Source organism: Sinohyriopsis cumingii, chromosome 11 (genome assembly GCF_028554795.1).
Source record: "Sinohyriopsis cumingii isolate HCF-2022 chromosome 11, ASM2855479v2, whole genome shotgun sequence".
NCBI classification, from domain to species: domain Eukaryota; kingdom Metazoa; phylum Mollusca; class Bivalvia; order Unionida; family Unionidae; genus Sinohyriopsis; species Sinohyriopsis cumingii.
In genome coordinates this window covers 6,150,455-6,172,303 of record NC_142971.1, presented here as the reverse complement: position 1 = coordinate 6,172,303, position 21,849 = coordinate 6,150,455, and the positions used below count along the sequence as shown (strand labels likewise).

Here is a 21,849-nt window from a genome sequence, read left to right as displayed (position 1 = left end):
AATTTTTGTTGTGGAAATAAATAGAACATTTATAGAAAGTCACATCTTTACTTTATGAAACCTGCATCATCACTGTAATCAATTTTAAAACATCAATAGGAAAATACGGTGAAAAGAAGAAACTGACTAGATTAGAAAGATTAAATAGGTTAAAAGATTAAATAGGTTAAAAGATTAGATTAAATAGGTTAAAAGATTAAATAGGTTAAAAGATTAGATTAAATAGGTTAAAAGATTAAATAGGTTAAAAGATTAAATAGGTTAAAAGATTAAATAGGTTAAAAGATTAGATTAAATAGGTTAAAAGATTAAATAGGTTAAAAGATTAGATTAAATAGGTTAAAAGATTAAATAGGTTAAAAGATCAAAATAGGTTAAAAGATTAGATTAAATAGGTTAAAAGATTAATAAGGTTAAAAGATTAAATAGGTTAAAAGATTAGATTAAATAGGTTAAAAGATTAAATAGGTTAAAAGATTAAATATCAAGATCCAGTTAAATATGAAGGTATTTGGAAAAATAATTTTGTATTGAGGTAGAATTGTGTATTTGACATCCGATAGGAACACGTGTCCATATGAATCGGTGTTGACCAGTGTAAATAAAATGGTGTTACATCATTCAACGGTGTATTCTCTCGAGAAATGGGAGTTTACGATACTGTGTCAAAATGATGTACAAGCATCAAAACATGGGGCAGGATGAGACATAATTCTGGCCCTTCCCCACAAAAACATGTACAAGCATCAAAACATGGGGCAGGATGAGACATAATTCTGGCCCTTCCCCACAAAAACAAAATGTCTAAATCTGAAGAAGTTAGAGATCAAAATCCTCTTCCATAAAAATCGCAATAGAGCTGCTGATTTAAGAAACTGATTTTGACATACAACATGAAGTCATGATAAAAATTTCACATCGATGATCCCCTGCCACCTCTGGAACAAAGTTAATAATCAAAATCTTATCTAATAAAGGTCATAATACAGCTCCCAATGTAAGAAAGTAACACTGACATACATGATGTCTTAATAACAATTTCATATTTATGATTATAAGCAATTAAAAAAAGTGAAAAAAAATCAAAGAAATAAATAGATAAGAAAATATCTTATAACCTATATCCCAGTTATGAGCAGAAAATCTTAATGTTAATCCATGGCTAAGATATAGTTCTCATACTGCTCGTATCTCATATTGCTCATATCTCATAACTCATACTGCTCATATCTCATATTGCTCATATCTCATATTGCTCATATCTCATACTGCTCATATCTCATATTGCTCATATCTCATACTGATCATATCTCATACTGCTCATATCTCATTGTTTTCTCATCCCTCTGTGTATTTTTAGATTCTGTATTTATGTAATTTAAATTTGTTTAAATCTAACCTACCTTATACAGCCATGTAAAAGTCAGATCTAACTGCAAATAAGACAGACTCTGACCAGACACTGCACAACACAACAACAGATCAGGGCCTGTGTTGTTTGCTCTACTGATTGGTCCCAACAATCTGCACAGATCTTTATATGTCTATACATAATGCAAGAGCAGATCCGGGTCAATGCTGTTTGTGGTGGAGTCAACTTATACATCAGATAAGAGATTTGTTTGAAACAAGTGAATATGGATATATTTCACTGACTGGGTGAAAAACTCAGTATTTTCATGAGTGGCAAATCAAGAGTGAAAATACCATGATATGAAATAAGTATGTCATTCACTCATAACAAACAAATTTTCTTTTTATTTTAAGCTCAAATGTATTGGATAGCAAGGTGTACTGTGTGTGTAGTCTGCATAACTGACTGAAGCAGCAATACTGAATCTTGCACAATGTCCATGGTTTACCATTTATCTTCTGCTGTGTTTTGTGATTATTCACAAAGAAAATGTAAACAGTTACATAATTCTCCTTCTGAATCCAAAGTAAAATAGCACATTTAAGATTTTTTTTTATTCGTGCCATGTTGGATTGGAATTGGAGTCAGCTTTTACACTAGGCAGTCATTTTATCACACAGTCATGTAACCATCTATGAATACCTTTAAACTTCAACCGTATCATCACAGCAGTGAATTATTTCTCAGAATTCATGCCAGTGAATTATCACTTTTATTTTACTTGGTAAATCCAGTAATTCAAGGCCTATCATAAAATAAATGGTAATAATCCAATAGCATCAAATAAATGGTAATAATCCAATAGCATCAAATAAATGGTAATAATCCAATAGCATCAAATAAATGGTAATAATCCAATAGCATCAAATAAACATAATTTTACATGAAATTTACATCATTTGCTCTTAAACAAAAGGATGTCTTCTACATTCACAGCTCATTACTAAAATTTAAACGATGAATATACTCACTTGTAACACAAGACCAACAAAAACCAAGATCTACCATCACATAATAATAATAATAATAATAATAACAATAATAATAATAATGCTTTATTTATAGAGGGTGACTCATTAGTCAAGGACTATTCTCCCTTGAGGCCCTCTTAAGGAGAGTATAACAATGCACATTATATGAAGATGGCAATAATTACTGTTTATTTTAACATGTTTAGTATTAAAATACTAAATTCCATTATCTGTTAGAAACACATACATGCTCATGATATCTTTTCTTAAATACTCTAATATTTTCAGCAGATTATGTAATGGCAGATCTGGTTCTGTGAAGATTGTTAGTAGTAACCAGTACAACAAGCAACACAGACCCTGATCTGCAGGACCTTTATGCTATGGTGGATCAGGATCTTTGTTGTTTGCACTTTGAGTGAGAGTTGCAGGTAATAATAGTGTTTATCTCAAACTGGGAAGTTTTAGACAATGAACATCCAGCAAAAGAACAGATCCTCATGATGAAAGACAAGCATTGAAAATATCATTAAATGGCATTTCAACCATCCATGAAATATGTACATTTTTATGGCATTTCAACCATCAATGAAATATATGTACATTTTAATGGCATTTCAACAATCATTGAAATATATGTACATTTTAATGGCATTCAACAATCAATGAAATATATGTACATTTTAATGGCATTTCAACAATCAATGAAATATATGTACATTTTAATGGCATTTCAACAATCAATGAAATATATGTAGATTTTATTGGGATTTCAACAATCATTGAAATATATGTACATTTTAATGGCATTTCAACCATCAATGAAATATATGTATATTTTAATGGCATTTCCACAATGTTTTAAGAAAACAAACTGAAAAAATCATTCTGTTTCAATAGCCTCAAAAATACTGGTTACATTTTTTTGTTATTAGTTATAACATGACATCTAGTCATTGTGACATCAATAAAGTCAAAGTAATAACAGCCACAGGCATGTCGGCTGGCCAAAATGGCCACAGGTAACTTTTGAGGAATTTTTTTAGCATATGACAGAAACAGCTAAGGACATTCCAAATGAATGATGATCACGACAACCAACCCATGGCTAGCAACCTTAGATAAGAAGAGGAATTTAGATCATAAGAATTCTCTGTCATACGGATTATCGAGTACCTTGCTGAAGTCTGAGTTTGCGCTTCTTGAGTCTCTCCTCAGCTCGACGTTTCTGTTCTTCCTTTGTGTCTCCCATCAGCTGACGCAAAGTGTCCTGGGTCTTCAGAAAGTCTCCTGAATGCAAAGAAACATTATTCTTATATAAATGTTGCATCATGTTACTGTGCTCAAATCATTTATCATTTGTATGAAATAGGATCTCTTTCTATGGAATGTGATTCAATGCATTTCAGTGACCATCATAAATGTCATTATCAATACTATCTATTATCTCATGGATAGTTTATCACACCAGGACCTACCTCCTGGACAATTTATCACACCAGGACCTACCTCCTGGACAATTTATCACATTAAGACCTACCTCCTGGACAATTTATCACACCAGGACCTACCTCCTGGACAATTTATCACATTAAGACCTACCTCCTGGACAATTTATCACACCAGGACCTACCTCCTGGACAATTTATCACATTAAGACCTACCTCCTGGACAATTTATCACACCAGGACCTACCTCCTGGACAATTTATCACATTAAGACCTACCTCCTGGACAATTTATCACACCAGGACCTACCTCCTGGACAATTTATCACATTAAGACCTACCTCCTGGATACATCATCACACCAGGACCTACCTCCTGGACAATTTATCACATTAAGACCTACCTCCTGGATACATCATCACACCAGGACCTACCTCCTGGACAATTTATCACATTAAGACCTACCTCCTGGATACATCATCACACCAGGACCTACCTCCTGGACAATTTATCACATTAAGACCTACCTCCTGGATACATCATCACACCAGGACCTACCTCCTGGACAATTTATCACATTAAGACCTACCTCCTGGATACATCATCACACCAAGACCTACCTCCTGGATACATTAAAACATCAAGACCTCTGTCAGAGTGGGTTTGAGTCTTGGGTTCAGCCAATGTGGGTATATAAGAAAGCTTGCCAGTAGCTTCTCATGGGTCGTTGGTTCTTTCTGGGGTTTTCCTGGGTTCTTTCCAGGTTCTTCCTCCACCATTGATACTGGCCACCATGTATAACCTATCTTGTGCTTAAAATTTACGTTAAACCCTACAACAACAACAACAACAAAATGAGCAGTGATGTCATTGAAAGAGAAGAGGCAGTGACAACACTGTGTGTATCACAGAGTTAAAGTGGCATATTTCTTACTTATGGTTCTATAATGTTAATTTACAAACTGGATAGCAAGTAATTACATCATTAATGAAGTACTCCTAAATTTCACAATACCAACTTTCACCTAAGTTCATTTCATCAAACATCCCAAAAAAAGAAGACCATGAAGACATTCATTCTTGCTAATGGAACTTACCCAAAATCAAGAGCCTTTTCATACCAGAATTTTGGTTTAAATGAAGGAAGATTTAGAAAAATCTGTGTAATCTAATTGTGAATTAGATTTTTTTTATCGGCGGCAGGCAGTGCAATGTTGCTGATCATTCAGAGTGATAATGTAGGAAAACTGTTAACATGTAAACTCAAAAAACATCTTTTTAATCTCAATGGCTGGTTGAAAAGCTGCAGATTTCTGTTATGTTTCCTTATTATATTATCTAAAGACCCAATATCTTTCATGACAATCTGATGTATGAATTCTGAGAATATGAGTGAGGGAATCAGCAGAATATTAATAAAACAGAGACAACTCATATTTCTGTATTGACACTACAAAAACCTTTTCATAAAATACTCTCTTTTCTGGATTAAGAACCTTATTAACAGGATATATAGAAATTTTTGGGGTTTTTTTCTCTTACAATTCATTATTTTGTTTATTTCCTTTTTGGGCCAAGGAATTGTGAGGGGGTGGGTAGTTATGGTATAATATGGGACATATGGGCAATCTGGGATTTTGCCCAAGTACCAAGAACGTGTTCTTATATGTTCTGGCTTGTTCTTGAGTTTACTCACCACAACAATCTAAGTTGATTTTGGAACAAAAACATGGTAGCTCATGCTCAGCATGTTTTGCCATCTTTATTCCTGCTCTGGAGGTGGTTTGGATTTTCAACTTCAGATCAAGGTTTTCTTAAGGTTCTCAAAAAAGAGTCTTAGCTAAAGGATTTGGGTCAAGAACCTTGTTTTCATGTCTCCCCCAAGGACACACAAGTATAGATGGCTGAAGCAGATAGAAAAATAGAACAAGAATGCAAACTCAAACATGTACTGAAACTGAAGTAAGCTTGAGGCATATAGTTGCTAATTAATGCTAATTAATGCTTGTGTCATTTATCTTCTTTTGCCCCTGCTACTCATCCATACCCCAGATAAAGTGTGTCCCCCTAGTAAGTTTTAAAGGTCATACAAAATTCTCTATGTAAATCTGCCATATTTAACCATTAACAAGTACATACCCAGAAGTGCAGCAGCTTCATCATATTTTCCTGCTTTCCTGAGTTGTCTCTCCTTTAATTTTAGCTGCAGCAGACGTTTCTGTTTCTCTTTCTCTGTCATGCGGTTCCACTCAGACTCACCCAACTGGAAGTACACAATATAGATTCAATGTACAATCACTTAGGGAAAGCAAGGAAAAAATAAACAACAGACCAGATAATCATGGATAGATATAGAAGATCTAAATATTGGCAATTCAATGTTTTAAAGTTTAATTCTGATACAAAACCCCATAAACTCAACATTTTTTCAATTATTTTTTCATTAAAAATTTGTTGGAATAACAATAAAAAAGCTGCATGCAATATTTCAGGGAAGGCTGGAACATTATTTAGCATTATTTTCAGCAACTATCATTTATCATTTATTTGAATGTAAGTCCACAAAAAGTTTCCAATTTGGGAATAAATACCATAAATATGATAAATACCACTAAATACTACAAATACCACTAAATACAATAAATACCAATAAATACTATAAATACCAAATAATACCACCAAATACTGCAAATACCAATAAATACTATAAATACCAAATAATACCACCAAATACTGCAAATACCAATAAATACTATAAATACCACTTAATACCACTAAATACCATAATACCACTAAATACTAAAAATACCACTAAATACTATAAATACCAGCAATACTAAAAATACCACTAAATACTAAAAGTACCACTAAATACCATAATACCACTAAAAACTCTAATAGCACGAAATACACTAAATACCACAGAGTTTCTTTTAAGAGAGTCAAAGGTTTTTGTCTCACATCTGAAAGAGATTTAGTTCAGACCCTGACCTGCCAGAGCAATATAGCAGTTTTCAATGACTTGGTTTATAGACAGCTGGGTTATGTGATGTTTTAATAAAACAATACATTCATTAACAAGCCATTCATTACTAGAATCATCTCATTATGTAATTCATCACAGCATCATAGTTCGAAACAAAAGGCAAAACTGCTATGCAATCATACTGCAGTCTAATGATACAAATCTTTAAATGTTAGTACTGATTTATTTCTATGTAAATGCTTAAAAAGAGAACAAGAAACCATGCCATTTTTACAAGAGTTGCTCAATATTCATGATCTACAAGTCTTTTGAGAAAATAAAACCTCCATTAACATTTAAAAATAATGATTAAAAGAATGATAAAGAAAAATGTACAATTGACAGTAGAACAAGATTTAAACGCTGCTGGTAAGCAAGAAAGTTTGGCACAGCAACTTATATACCATTTCATGTTTCTGCACAATTTCCAAATCAAAATGAATCAAGCTGAAATACATGCTAAAACTGATACCTCTTTTAGAAGAGCTTCTGCAAGAAGTTGGTCCCTGAGTGCATCATATTTCCCCTCAAGAGCCTCAATCAGGTCTGCCTCAGGGTCAATGTCCTCATTCTCCCATGTAAAAACAACCTGGGCAACATTCTCACATATACTTTTATCACTCTCTGAGATCACCTGTCTCTGCTTGTCTAACATGTCTGCCTCAGCCTATAACATGGATATTTCAAAATTAAATATCAATATACGCCAACAAAACACTGACTCTCAGGAAAGGTTATATGTATAATGTACTTCATTATAAGGCAGTTTCTTTATAAGAGGGTATTTTCTAAGGCTCATATTGACAGTATTATAATGAGGGAATATTGTACCATGTACTTCATTATAAGGTAGTTTCACTATAAGGTTGTATATTCTGGCTTCCATGACCAGCATTATAATGAGGAAATACTCAATCATGTATTTCATTATAAGACAATTTCACTATAAGGTGATGTACTCTATGGCTTCCATGGACCATGTTACAATGAATAATAATAATAATAATAATAATAATAATAATGCATTAATTATAGAGGGTGACTCATTAGTTAAGGACTAATGTCCCTAGAGGCCCTCTTAAGGAGAGTATAACAATGCACATTATATGAAGATGGCAATAATTACTGTTTATTTTAACATGTTTAGTATTAAAATACTAAATTCCATTATCTGTTAGAAACACATACATGCTATTGATATCTTTTCTTAAATACTCTAATATTTTCAGCAGATTTTACATGTAGTGGAAGCTTATTCCACAGAACTATACCAGAGTATTGAAAACTCTTTTTAAATTGCTCTGTTCTTGGTTTTGGTATTAGAAGGTTTCCATGTGATATTGATCTCAACTGGTATTGTGTTGAAAAAGGCCTGAATAAGTCTTGAAGATACTCTGGTGCAGTTCCATGTAGACATTTATATAAAAGAACTGCCTTGTGAAAATCTATCCTGTCATATATTGTGAACCATTTGAGTTCTGTAAATAATGCTTTTGAGGGATGATCAACAGATGCATCTAAAATTACACGTGCTGCTCGTTTCTGAAGTTTATAAATCCTGTCAAGCTCAGATTTAGCACAGTTTCCCCATACATTAGAACAATAATCCATTGTTGGAAGAATATATGACTTGTATTATAGATTGCGAGTTTCCATAGGTAAATATTTCTTGATTCTGCTGAGAAGGGCAATTTTGGATGACAGTGTTTTACAAAGCTTATCAATATGGTCATTCCATAATAAATTATTATCTACAGACACACCTACAAGCCTTTCATGTTTGACATTTTCTAATGGATGATTATTTATTGCAAGAGATAGTTCTGGGTTCCCTGACTTGTGTAGCTTTTGTGATGTCCCCAAAATCATACATTTTGTTTTACCTTCATTAATTACCATCCTATTTTGTTGTGCCCAGTTTTGGACTCTGATAAGGTCTGAGTTTAATTTCATTTGGATAACTTCAGTATCAGAACTAGATGTATACAAGGTTGCATCATCTGCAAACAAATCTGTGTTTGTGGATTCATTATTTAATGGTAGATCATTGATATAGATAAGGAAGAGGAGAGGGCCCAAAACTGAGCCTTGAGGGACTCCTGAATGAATAGTGTGAGTTTGAGAGCTAATATTGCCAATGCTTACTTGTTGAGACCTTTGGTTTAGGTATGATCTAAACCAGTTTAAAGAAGGATTGTCAAATCTGTAACAGTTCAACTTTTGCAGCAGAATTTCATGATCAACAAGATCAAAGGCTTTCTTGAAGTCAAGGAAAACAATCCCAGTCATATGTCCATTATCCATTTCCTTCAGCCAAAGATCACTTAATCTGGTAAGTTCTGTTTGGCACGAGTGGTACTTTCTAAATCCTGATTGCGCTTTATGAAATAGACAGTATGTTTCAAAAAATTTATAGACCTGAAGGGCTACATGCTTTTCAAATAGTTTTGACAATACAGGTAGAATTGATATTGGTCTGTAATTTCCTGGATCCTCCTTTTCTCCTTTCTTAAAGATAGGTGTAACCTTTGCACATTTCAGTGTTTCTGGAACATTACCACTCATTATACTTAAATTTATGATATGCGTTAGTGACTTTGTTATTACTGGTGCAGCAATTTTAAGAATTTGTGGACCAATACCATCCAATCCAGAGGATTTATTAATACTAACCTTAATTAGCATATCAAAAACATCAGCTTCACTAACATTAGCTATTGAAAAATAATTATCATCAGGAATTTTAGTTCTTATAAATAATAGAAGAGCATCAAGTTCAATTGGGATGTTAGTCTGGTTGTGAATACTGTTACTGGAGATGCTTATGAAGAAATTGTTGAACATTTCCACAATGTCTTGTACAGATGTTGCTATATCATCATTTTGCTTAAGTCTAGGGGGAAGACAACTGTTCTTGGGTGGGTTCAGCTCTTTTAGATGCTTCCACAATGTTTTGGTACTCTTACTTTCATTAATAGCCTGTTTATAGTAGTTCTCTTTTGCCTTATCTATCAGGTGCTTAGTTTTATTTCTCCACTTTCTATAGCTTTTCATGTCTTTTTTCTTGTGGAAATTATCTCTTAGGTGCCTAGCCTCATTGATCTCAGGGGTAATCCACTTGGGTGTAATTTGGTGTTTAACCCTTTTTGTTTTAATTGGGGCATGCTTGTCTAAGGCTGCATTGAACATCTGATACCATTTGTCTAAGGCAGTGTTGACATCAGCTATATTGCAGACTGATTGGAAGGGTTTGCAAACTAAATCATTTAAGAACATTTCCTCATCAAACTGTTTGAAGTCCCTGTATTGTATTTCAATGTGTTGGCCATTTTTAGATGATTTTGGAACATGTCTAGTTATACAGACTGTGTAGTGGTCACTCAGTGCATATACTGGTACCTTAATTTCACTTATGTTTTCAGGTTTATTAGTACAGACATGATCAATGATAGTAGTACTTTTATCCATTACTCTAGTTGGGGTGTTAATTAATTGAGTAAAGTTGTAAGTTTCAAAGCTACTTATCCATGTTAATGGTGGAGTTTTCATCTAGTCAATGTTAAAATCACCTAATATGATATTTTCTAAATCTTCCTTTAGTAATGCTTTTTGAATTTGAACCTCAAATCTATCAATCCAATCAGCTGTGGAATAGGTGGCCTGTAAACTGAACATAAGAGTATTGGCTTTGATTGGGCAAGGGTTACTTCGATCCAGATACTCTCTACCCCAATAGTCTCTAGATCAACACGTCTGTTATAACTAATGGAACTGTCTACATAGAGAAGAATACCCCCACCCCCCATGGATTCCCTATCTTTTCTTTCAAAGTTGAACCCCTGTATTTGGAGAGCCAAATCATCAGTATCATCAGAAAGAAAGGTTTCACATAGACCTAGAATGCTGACTGATCTAGTTTGCTGTAATATTAACTTTATCTCATTCAGTTTAGGGAGGATGTGTTGAATATTTAGGTTGATTACTTGCAGACCTCTTTTGAGGAGGCCAAATACATGACAATTTTGATCAGAGGATTGATCTTCAGACAAGGCAGTATGCAATGTATTGTTTTTAGACTTGACAGATTTCTTTACATTGCCTTGATTATTTACATAAACATATGAAGAAGATAACATACAAGATCCATCTGTTGTACCATGACCACATGTAGTGGATATTTGAGAATGTTCAATATGAGACTGATTTACATACATACAAGAAGACATTGACATATTAGACACTTGGGGGGCCTCAGAGGGAGAAGTAACTTGAACAGTATCACACAGTTGTTTACATGTTAACAAGTTGCACTTTGTACACAAATCAGATAGTGCCTGAAACCTGTTTGCAGAATTATAATTATTGCATTGAAAAGTATACACATATTCTAATGCATTTTGTTGCTGGATATGTGTTGCATAGGCCTGTACATCATAGCCTTCTACCTATTGGTATGTGCACAACTTTTGCTTATGTCCTAGTTCGTTACAAAGATGGCAGTGAATCTGTTTTCCATGCAGACACCGTTGTGTTACATGACCGTGCTCTCCACAATACAAGCAGTTGTCTGACTCATGCCTAACCCCTTTTATAAGTCTTATGTACTGGTCTATATTCCTAAGGAGCATGGCAGTGCCTCTGTTGGACAAGTGGATTTGGTCTCGCTGGTATAATTGTTGGTTCACTTGTTTGTCTTTGAAGAAGGTCCAGTATTGCGGAACAAAGAGTATTTGGAAATTTTCACACAACATACTTAGGGTGTCATTTAATTGAGTCATAAGTGCATCCCTTCTTGGTGGTAGACCTGAGATGATTATTTTACACTCTGCATTTTTGGACCTGATGGCATACAACAAACTTTCATAATCATCCTCAATGCCCTTCAAAGATTGGCCATTACTGTAATTATTGCCACCAATGAGAAGAATTACAGTATGATATGGTGACATATCCATTTCCAATATTTTTTCTGTAATAGTGTTAATAGTTGCACCTCTATGAGTTTTTACGTCAGTTTTATATAACCCTCTTGTTCTTACTCCTTTGATTATTGAAGATCCTATGAGAAGAGATCTGTCTTTAACTATGTTGTTGATTTTGACAAGTGGGGGGTTCAGATGCATTGCTTGAACTTCTTGTTTTCCATGACTAGACTGACTGAGAGTTTGGTGACTGCTGTATTTAGTATTTGTATTTAATTTAGCTTCTTGCTGTGGGTGATTGGAGGTTGTCTTTAGAACAGTTTCTTCAGTACCTGGATTTGATGTTGAGTGAGACACATGATGGTCAGTGTTTACAGCATGTGCTTTAGCTAACTTTTGGCTCTGCCCATCTAATACCTGTAGAAGAGACTCATCTTGTTTAATTGGTGTGGTTGCATCTGTTTGTATGTATAATGATTTTTTTCTAATAGCTGGTTTTGGTATGGTCTGAGTGCCCTGACATGCTTTCTGGTCCTTTGACATGTTTGTGTATTGTGTTGTCTGGGTTTTCTGGCACACTTTTGTGGCACCTGGTTTATCCATTTGAACACTGTGTAGACTCTTTGATTTTAGTGCTGAGAGTTCCTGTTCTAACCTTTCTACTTGGGCCTGGAGAATACCTATCACTACTAAGCACTGTATGGAGGTACAAGGCTGGTTATGGGTTCCATGGAACTCAAAGGAATTTGTTGCACCTATCACAAACTGGGGTCCTGGAGTTTCCTCCACATTGATAGCAATCTGGCTTATTTCATGTAAAGCTGTGTTACTGTTGACTGGATTTGGAAATCTGTGGGCTTCAGGGATGGGTGTTGAAGCCCTTGGCTGAGAGGTAATTGATTTCAGTCTGGTGTTGTCTACCATTTGCTGACAAGTGTTGATAAAATAATTTACCCATTCTGTGTAGCCTGGCCCTTGTACATGAATTTTACCAGTTATTATGTATAGAGTTACTGTGGCAGAATCTGTATCCATGGATTTATAGATCAGTCCATTGTGTGAGTGTCCCTGCTGGAAGTGTAGATTCTCATCCAAGAATTTCTTGATTGTTGGAATTTTGTTGGAGTCAGCTGTGATTGTTATACTCTGCATATTATGTTGGATTTTAAGAAAGCCTGGAACTGAAGAGGAGTCAGAGGAGTCAGCCATGTTGGATTTTGGTGTTACACAATCTTGGTAGGTTGAATCTATTTCAAGTGAATATTTCTCTTCAGTATTGAGTGTGTCTATATTCTTTGTATCATTTAAGAGATCATCTTGGGTAAATCCTGAAAATTAATCTGATGAATCTGATTTGAAATATGAGTAGATCCACTGAGACAGTGAAGAAGTGGCCATATTTGTTTTACTGTTCTTTTGTCTGAATATGCAAAAATGCAAATCTGTACTTATATCCACAGACTGAGTTTACTAAGTTACCCTGACACTTTTTGCACTGCCTAAATTAGTTGCTGGTAGCACTTATAACTAGTATATTTTCTTCTGTACAGCTGTATTTCCGAATGTTTTAGGAGCTGGTTAAGAGTCTCATACCATGGTGGCCATTTTGATATGCTACATAAATATAAATAATAAAATGACATGGGATCTAATCTAGGTATGAAACAGCATTGTGCATACTTAAGTTTCTCAAATGCTGACCCTGTTGAAATTGCAATAAGACCATCAAATGGACACTCATGTAGAAAAATGACTAACCATTCCAACTAATACTGTGTAGTCTTTACAAAGGCTTCACTCACCAAAGTAGGTTATTGACTCAGTGTAAACAGCACAGTCATTTTCAATCTGATGTTCACACTTTGACTTTTCAGCTACAATATCTGACTGAGGTCACTTACTTGACATTTAAGGAAATGTTCATCCAATCTGACTGAGGTCACTTACTTGACATTTAAGGAAATGTTCATCCAATCTGAAGCGCTGAATATGGCAGTTGTGCATGAATTTCCATATGTACTCACTTACAAGCCTAGTCAAACTGCAAACAACAAAAAACCTGATCTGCTGTTGCATAATGCACCAAGGTTATGTTGTTTCTTCTACTGATTACTCCTAAAAAAAACTGCACAGTGATAGAAGCTCTGGGTCTGTGCAGTTTGCAGTTGGACTCATCTTGTAAGTGAGTATATACATTAATCTTCAACTTCTTAATTTTACATTGACACTGTGATGAAAAGTGCATGTAGGTATCAACTCCATAATGAATGATTCATTCAGTTGTCTTCTAACTGCTTCCCATTTTGACAAACACCATTTTTTAAAAACTGTACATGGCAAGCTAATCTAAGTTTCTTCTGACCTTTCCCAAACTTTGTTTGGACATTTACATGTTGGGGTGGGAGGTCACGGCACATTCTCTGCTGAAAACATGACATTTTTCAAAACCATGCAACTTACAAATTTATGCAAACTTGTAACAAACCCTAACTGAAATCATCAAGTAGATTTTGGCTTCATATCAGTTAAAATTAGTGTTTTATATCTGTAATAAGCCATAAGCCAGAATAAAGAGTGCTGAAAAACTGAACTGCATGCAAAGCCATTTCCATCCAAAACTGATGACCTACCTTCATGAGTGGCAGTCTCTGTACACATGGATTTGCAAACACAATATCTCAACATCTAGGTTCCCATAAAGATGCATGGCCTTGACACATAATATATCTTGTTGGAAAGATCAACATCTTATTCTATAGAATGTGTATCAGTATGACGGTCTTGTCACAATTCCAAGAAAGACAACATTCCCAAAGATAAATATTCACCCTACCATTTCAGACCCTTGTAAGATCCCTTGTTATTTTATCACATATTTATACCAGAGATCCTGAAATTTTAGTGGACCGTACATAACATTTTCCCCATAAAATGAATATGGTAGCCATGTATTTGGGAAAATGAACATAATGACCAAGAAAGCTTAGTTGGCAACACCTTTACTGATTGCCGAACAAAGAAACAATGTATGAACAAGACCTAGTCACCTCTGAATTAGCTTAGTCAATTCAGATGATGTTCACAGTATGTTTAAAGTTTCATCAAAATCTCGCAACAAGATTATCATACAATGCATTCAGCTGCAATTAAAAAAGGCCAGTGACTCTAACAATACCTCAACAAGCATATCTTTTGCAGATGACATAATTATTTTCCAAATTTCAAAGAGACCTGTCAAAAACAGTAAAAAGTTGTATTCATAAGATTATGTTATCAACTGCTGATTCAGAATCCAAATATTGTAATAAATGCAACAATTATTGCAGCAGCAGAGTGAGTTGAAAATATTTGCATCTATATGTGATTATCATACCATTTATCAAGTTACATGGCAAACCAATGAAAACTTCACAACTAGCTGCATTCACAAAATTTGGTTGCATACTAAATGCAGCTATAAATCCAAACAGACAAGACTTATAAAAATCGTATTGGAAATCAGGCCCATGTGCTGTGTCCCTAAGTATTGGAAATCAGGCCCATGTGCTCTGTCCCTAAGTATTGGAAATCAGGCCCATGCACTCTGTCCCTAAGTATTGGAATTTAAATCAGGTCAATGTTCTGTGTCCCTAAGTATTGGAAGGCAAATCGGCTCCATATGCTCTGTCCCTAAGTTAAGTACTGGAAGGTAAATAAGGCCCATGCACGAAGTCCCTAATTATTGGAAGGCAAATCAGGTCCATGTGCTGTGTCCCTAAGTATTGGAAGATAAATAAAGCCCATGCACTCTGTCCCTAAGTATTGGAAGGCAAATCAGGTCCATGCGATGTGTCCCTAAGTATTGGAAGATAAATAAGGCCCATGCACTCTGTCCCTAAGTTAAGTACTGGAAGGTAAAAAAGGCCCATGCACTCTGTCCCTAAGTATTGGAAGGCAAATCAGGTCCATGTGCTGTGTCCCTAAGTATTGGAAGATAAATAAGACCCATGCACTCTGTCCCTAAGTATTGGAAGGTAAATAAAGCCTATGCACTAAGTCCCTAATTATTGGAAGGCAAATGTGCTCCATGTGCTGTGTCCCTAATTATTGGAAGATAAATAAGGCCCATGCACTCTGTCCCTAAGTATTGGAAGGTAAATAAGGCCCATGCACTCTGTCCCTAAGTATTGGAAGGCAAATCAGGTCCATGTGCTGTGTCCCTAAGTATTGGAAGATAAATAAAGCCCATGCACTCTGTCCCTAAGTACTGGAAGGCAAATCAGGTCCATGTGCTGTGTCCCTAAGTATTGGAAGGTAAATAAGGCCCATGCACTCTGTCCCTAAGTATTGGAAGGCAAATCAGGTCTATGTGCTGTGTCCCTAAGTATTGGAAGATAAATAAAGCCCATGCACTCTGTCCCTAAGTATTGGAAGGCAAATCAGGTCCATGTGCTGTGTCCCTAAGTATTGGAAGATAAATAAGGCCCATGCATTCTGTCCCTAAGTATTGGAAGGCAAATCAGGTCTATGTGCTGTGTCCCTAAGTACTGGAAGGTAAATAAGGCCCATGCACTCTGTCCGTAAGTATTGGAAGGCAAATCAGGTCTATGTGCTGTGTCCCTAAGTATTGGAAGATAAATAAGGCCCATGCACTATGTCCCTAAGTTAAGTACTGGAAGGTAAATAAGGCCCATGCACTAAGTCCCTAATTATTAGAAGGCAAATCAGCTCCATGTGCTGTGTCCCTAATTATTGGAAGGTAATCAGCTTCATGTGCTGTGTCTCTAAGTATTGGAAGATAAATAAGGCCCATGCACTCTGTCCCTAAGTATTGGAAGATAAATAAGGCCCATGCACTCTGTCCCTAAGTATTGGAAGGCAAATCAGGTCCATGTGCTGTGTCCCTAAGTATTGGAAGATAAATAAGGCCCATGCACTATGTCCCTAAGTTAAGTACTGGAAGGTAAAAAAGGCCCATGCACTCTGTCCCTAAGTATTGGAAGGCAAATCAGGTCCATGTGCTGTGCCCCTAAGTATTGGAAGATAAATAAGACCCATGCACTCTGTCCCTAAGTATTGGAAGGTAAATAAAGCCTATGCACTAAGTCCCTAATTATTGGAAGGCAAATGTGCTCCATGTGCTGTGTCCCTAATTATTGGAAGATAAATAAGGCCCATGCACTCTGTCCCTAAGTATTGGAAGGTAAATAAGGCCCATGCATTCTGTCCCAATGTTCTGTGTCCCTAAGTATTGGAAGGCAAATCGGCTCCATATGCTCTGTCCCTAAGTTAAGTACTGGAAGGTAAATAAGGCCCATGCACGAAGTCCCTAATTATTGGAAGGCAAATCAGGTCCATGTGCTGTGTCCCTAAGTATTGGAAGATAAATAAAGCCCATGCACTCTGTCCCTAAGTATTGGAAGGCAAATCAGGTCCATGTGCTGTGTCCCTAAGTATTGGAAGATAAATAAGGCCCATGCATTCTGTCCCTAAGTATTGGAAGGCAAATCAGGTCTATGTGCTGTGTCCCTAAGTATTGGAAGGTAAATAAGGCCCATGCACTATGTCCCTAAGTTAAGTACTGGAAGGTAAAAAGGGCCCATGCGCTCTGTCCCTAAGTATTGGAAGGCAAATCAGGTCCATGTGCTGTGTCCCTAAGTATTGGAAGATAAATAAGACCCATGCACTCTGTCCCTAAGTATTGGAAGGTAAATAAAGCCTATGCACTAAGTCCCTAATTATTGGAAGGCAAATGTGCTCCATGTGCTGTGTCCCTAATTATTGGAAGATAAATAAGGCCCATGCACTCTGTCCCTAAGTATTGGAAGGTAAATAAGGCCCATGCATTCTGTCCCTAAGTATTGGAAGGCAAATCAGGTCCATGTGCTGTGTCCCTAAGTATTGGAAGATAAATAAGGCCCATGCATTCTGTCCCTAAGTATTGGAAGGCAAATCAGGTCTATGTGCTGTGTCCCTAAGTATTGGAAGGTAAATAAGGCCCATGCACTATGTCCCTAAGTTAAGTACTGGAAGGTAAAAAGGGCCCATGCGCTCTGTCCCTAAGTATTGGAAGGCAAATCAGGTCCATGTGCTGTGTCCCTAAGTATTGGAAGATAAATAAGACCCATGCACTCTGTCCCTAAGTATTGGAAGGTAAATAAAGCCTATGCACTAAGTCCCTAATTATTGGAAGGCAAATGTGCTCCATGTGCTGTGTCCCTAATTATTGGAAGATAAATAAGGCCCATGCACTCTGTCCCTAAGTATTGGAAGGTAAATAAGGCCCATGCATTCTGTCCCTAAGTATTGGAAGGCAAATCAGGTCTATGTGCTGTGTCCCTAAGTATTGGAAGATAAATAAGACCCATGCACTCTGTCCCTAAGTATTGGAAGGTAAATAAAGCCTATGCACTAAGTCCCTAATTATTGGAAGGCAAATGTGCTCCATGTGCTGTGTCCCTAATTATTGGAAGATAAATAAGGCCCATGCACTCTGTCCCTAAGTATTGGAAGGTAAATAAGGCCCATGCACTCTGTCCCTAAGTATTGGAAGGTAAATAAGGCCCATGCACTCTGTCCCTAAGTATTGGAAGGCAAATCAGGTCCATGCACTGTGTCCCTAAGTACTGGATCATAAATCAGGCCCATGCACAGCTTCCCTAAGTATTGGAAGGAAAACAAACCTTGTCAGCTGCAGACTGCAATATTCTCTCTGCTTCACTATTCTGTTGTTCAAGCAGGTCTCCCATAAGGGACATGTTCACTTGCTGGTCATCCACTCCTTCAGAGTTTCCTCCCAAGGACAACCTGTGTCGCCGATCCTCAATCTTGATGATAACAGCCTCTTGAAGGATTTCTTGGACTTCTTTCTGACCTCCTATATACCAAATTGAAATTATCAAATATTTATACCAATATCCAAATATTTTATACTCATGTGGGTTGTTTAATTCATCTTCTAAGTATCACTTTTGTTATTTTGGCCAAACAATCTTTTTATATGAACTAAGTAACTGTAGCAAGAACAAAATCCATGAAAATAGTCATGCCAAAAATAAAAGTGAATATATCAAATGTTTAATATGTATATTCTTTTCTTCCTCCACATTTGTTTAGCATAATAATAACTAGGTTTGAATTCCTTGATAGCCTACAACTATATAATATACACAGAATGGCCATTTTTCAACTCTACCCTAACACATAATAACTAGGCTTGAATTCATAGTCTACAAATAAATGTTAAGACATAGAAAGACTATTTGTTTTACACTCAAATACATATTATATTTTCAAAACACACTTCCAGTGTTGAATAATATATTTTGGAAAGAAAATATGTACCTCTACCTGAGTACTGTGTGAGACTAAAATTGTATTATAATTCTTTGCAGTAGTATGGCTATTATAAAGAAAAAAATAAAAACCAGAATTAGGTAAACATAAATGCTAAATCATACAAGGCATTTGAGAGAAAAAGGTTAGGCCATGGCAAACAGGAAAATTTCTGATTATTAAATGGTTTCTAGAAACTTCATGACTGACTGATCAAGATTCTGGCTTGCATAGGTTTCTCAATGCCAGGTTCACTTCTATACTTCCTTGTATAAGATGGGACAGTTTTAGGACAACTTGTAAAATGAAGCTGGCACAGACAAAAATTATTCACCTCATGTTTGGGACAGTCTCTAGTTGCCTGGATCAGCCAGTCAGACAAACATTAGATCATATGTATCTACTGTATTTACTATAGATGCAGTAGCTGATCAGATAAACATAAGAACACTGTGTAACTACCTTATTTACTCTAGATGGGGCAAATTCTCAGATAAACATTAGAACACCATGTAACTACTTTATTTACTCGTGATGGGGCAACTTCTCAGATAAACATTAGAACACCATGTAACTACTTTATTTACTATAGATGGGGCAAATTCTCAGATAAACATTAGAACACCATGTAACTACTTTATTTACTCTTGATGGAGCAACTTCTCAGATAAACATTAGAACACCATGTAACTACTTTATTTACTCTTGATGGAGCAACTTCTCAGATAAACATTAGAACACCATGTAACTACTTTATTTACTCTTGATGGAGCAACTTCTCAGATAAACATTAGAACACCATGTAACTACTTTATTTACTCGTGATGGGGCAACTTCTCAGATAAACATTAGAACACCATGTAACTACTTTATTTACTCTTGATGGGGCAACTTCTCAGATAAACATTAGAACACCATGTAACTACTTTATTTTATCTTGATGGGGCAACTTCTCAGATAAACATTAGAACACCATGTAACTACTTTATTTACTCTTGATGGGGCAAATTCTCAGATAAACATTAGAACACCATGTAACTACTTTATTTACTCTTGATGGGGCAACTTCTCAGATAAACATTAGAACACCATGTAACTACTTTATTTACTCTTGATGGGGCAACTTCTCAGATAAACATTAGAACACCATGTAACTACTTTATTTACTCTTGATGGGGCAACTTCTCAGATAAACATTAGAACACCATGTAACTACTTTATTTTATCTTGATGGGGCAACTTCTCAGATAAACATTAGAACACCATGTAACTACTTTATTTACTCTTGATGGGGCAACTTCTCAGATAAACATTAGAACACCATGTAACTACTTTATTTTATCTTGATGGGGCAACTTCTCAGATAAACATTAGAACACCATGTAACTACTTTATTTACTTGTGATGGGGCAACTTCTCAGATAAACATTAGAACACCATGTAACTACTTTATTTACTCTTGATGGGGCAACTTCTCAGATAAACATTAGAACACCATGTAACTACTTTATTTACTCTAGATGGGGCAACTTCTCAGATAAACATTAGAACACCATGTAACTACTTTATTTACTCTTGATGGGGCAACTTCTCAGATAAACATTAGAACACCATGTAACTACTTTATTTACTCTTGATGGGGCAACTTCTCAGATAAACATTAGAATACCATGTAACTACTTTATTTACTCTTGATGGGGCAACTTCTCAGATAAACATTAGAACACCATGTAACTACTTTATTTACTCTAGATGGGGCAACTTCTCAGATAAACATTAGAATACCATGTAACTACTTTATTTACTCTTGATGGGGCAACTTCTCAGATAAACATTAGAACACCATGTAACTACTTTACTTACTCTTGATGGGGCAACATCTCAGATAAACATTAGAACACCATGTAACTACTTTATTTACTCTTGAAGGGGCAACTTCTCTGATAAACATTAGAACACCATGTAACTACCTTATTTACTCTAGATGGGGCAGCTCCTCAGATAAACATTAGAACACCATGTAACTACCTTATTTACTCTAGATGGGACAGCTCCTCAGATAAACATTAGAACACCATGTAACTACTTTATTTACTCTTGATGGGGCAACTTCTCAGATAAACATTAGAACACCATGTAACTACCTTATTTACTCTAGATGGGACAGCTCCTCAGATAAACATTAGAACACCATGTAACTACCTTATTTACTCTAGATGGGACAGCTCCTCAGATAAACATTAGAACACCATGTAACTACTTTACTTACTCTTGATGGGGCAACTTCTCAGATAAACATTAGAACACCATGTAACTACCTTATTTACTCTAGATGGGACAGCTCCTCAGATAAACATTAGAACACCATGTAACTACCTTATTTACTCTAGATGGGACAGCTCCTCAGATAAACATTAGAACACCATGTAACTACCTTATTTACTCTAGATGGGACAGCTCCTCAGATGAGCATTAGAACACCATGTAACTACTTTATTCACTCTAGATGAGCAGCTGATCAGAATGGAGCTGAGAAAAATAGTAATATCTCACCTTGTATCTGGGACAGTCTTTCAGATCGAAGTTTGGACAGCTTGTCTTGCCTCTGTTGCCAAGTACAAAGTGCTGCCATCTGTTGGATGTCAGAGTATTTGTCTGTCTGGCTCAGCATCTGATTGAATATTTGCCTCTCCTGTCTGTGTTTTCTCTCTAGTAAATCCATCAGATGATCCTTTTTAATAAAGAAAAAGTGAATA

The 21,849-nt window shown here is 35.8% G+C and overlaps 1 protein-coding gene across 1 annotated transcript in view; it reads right to left on the bottom strand.

The window, feature by feature from the left end:
* The window catches only part of LOC149787561 (uncharacterized), a 215,877-nt gene that overhangs the window by 125,823 nt on the left and 68,205 nt on the right, over window positions 1–21,849 (bottom strand). Inside the window, exons 23-27 of the mRNA XM_089973710.1 lie at window positions 21,647–21,824; window positions 18,442–18,635; window positions 7,330–7,524; window positions 5,972–6,095; window positions 3,562–3,675 (exon numbers count right to left, since the gene is read on the bottom strand). Coding sequence (XP_089829836.1) covers window positions 3,562–3,675; window positions 5,972–6,095; window positions 7,330–7,524; window positions 18,442–18,635; window positions 21,647–21,824 — 805 coding nt within the window. The remainder of the gene's footprint in view (window positions 1–3,561; window positions 3,676–5,971; window positions 6,096–7,329; window positions 7,525–18,441; window positions 18,636–21,646; window positions 21,825–21,849) is intronic.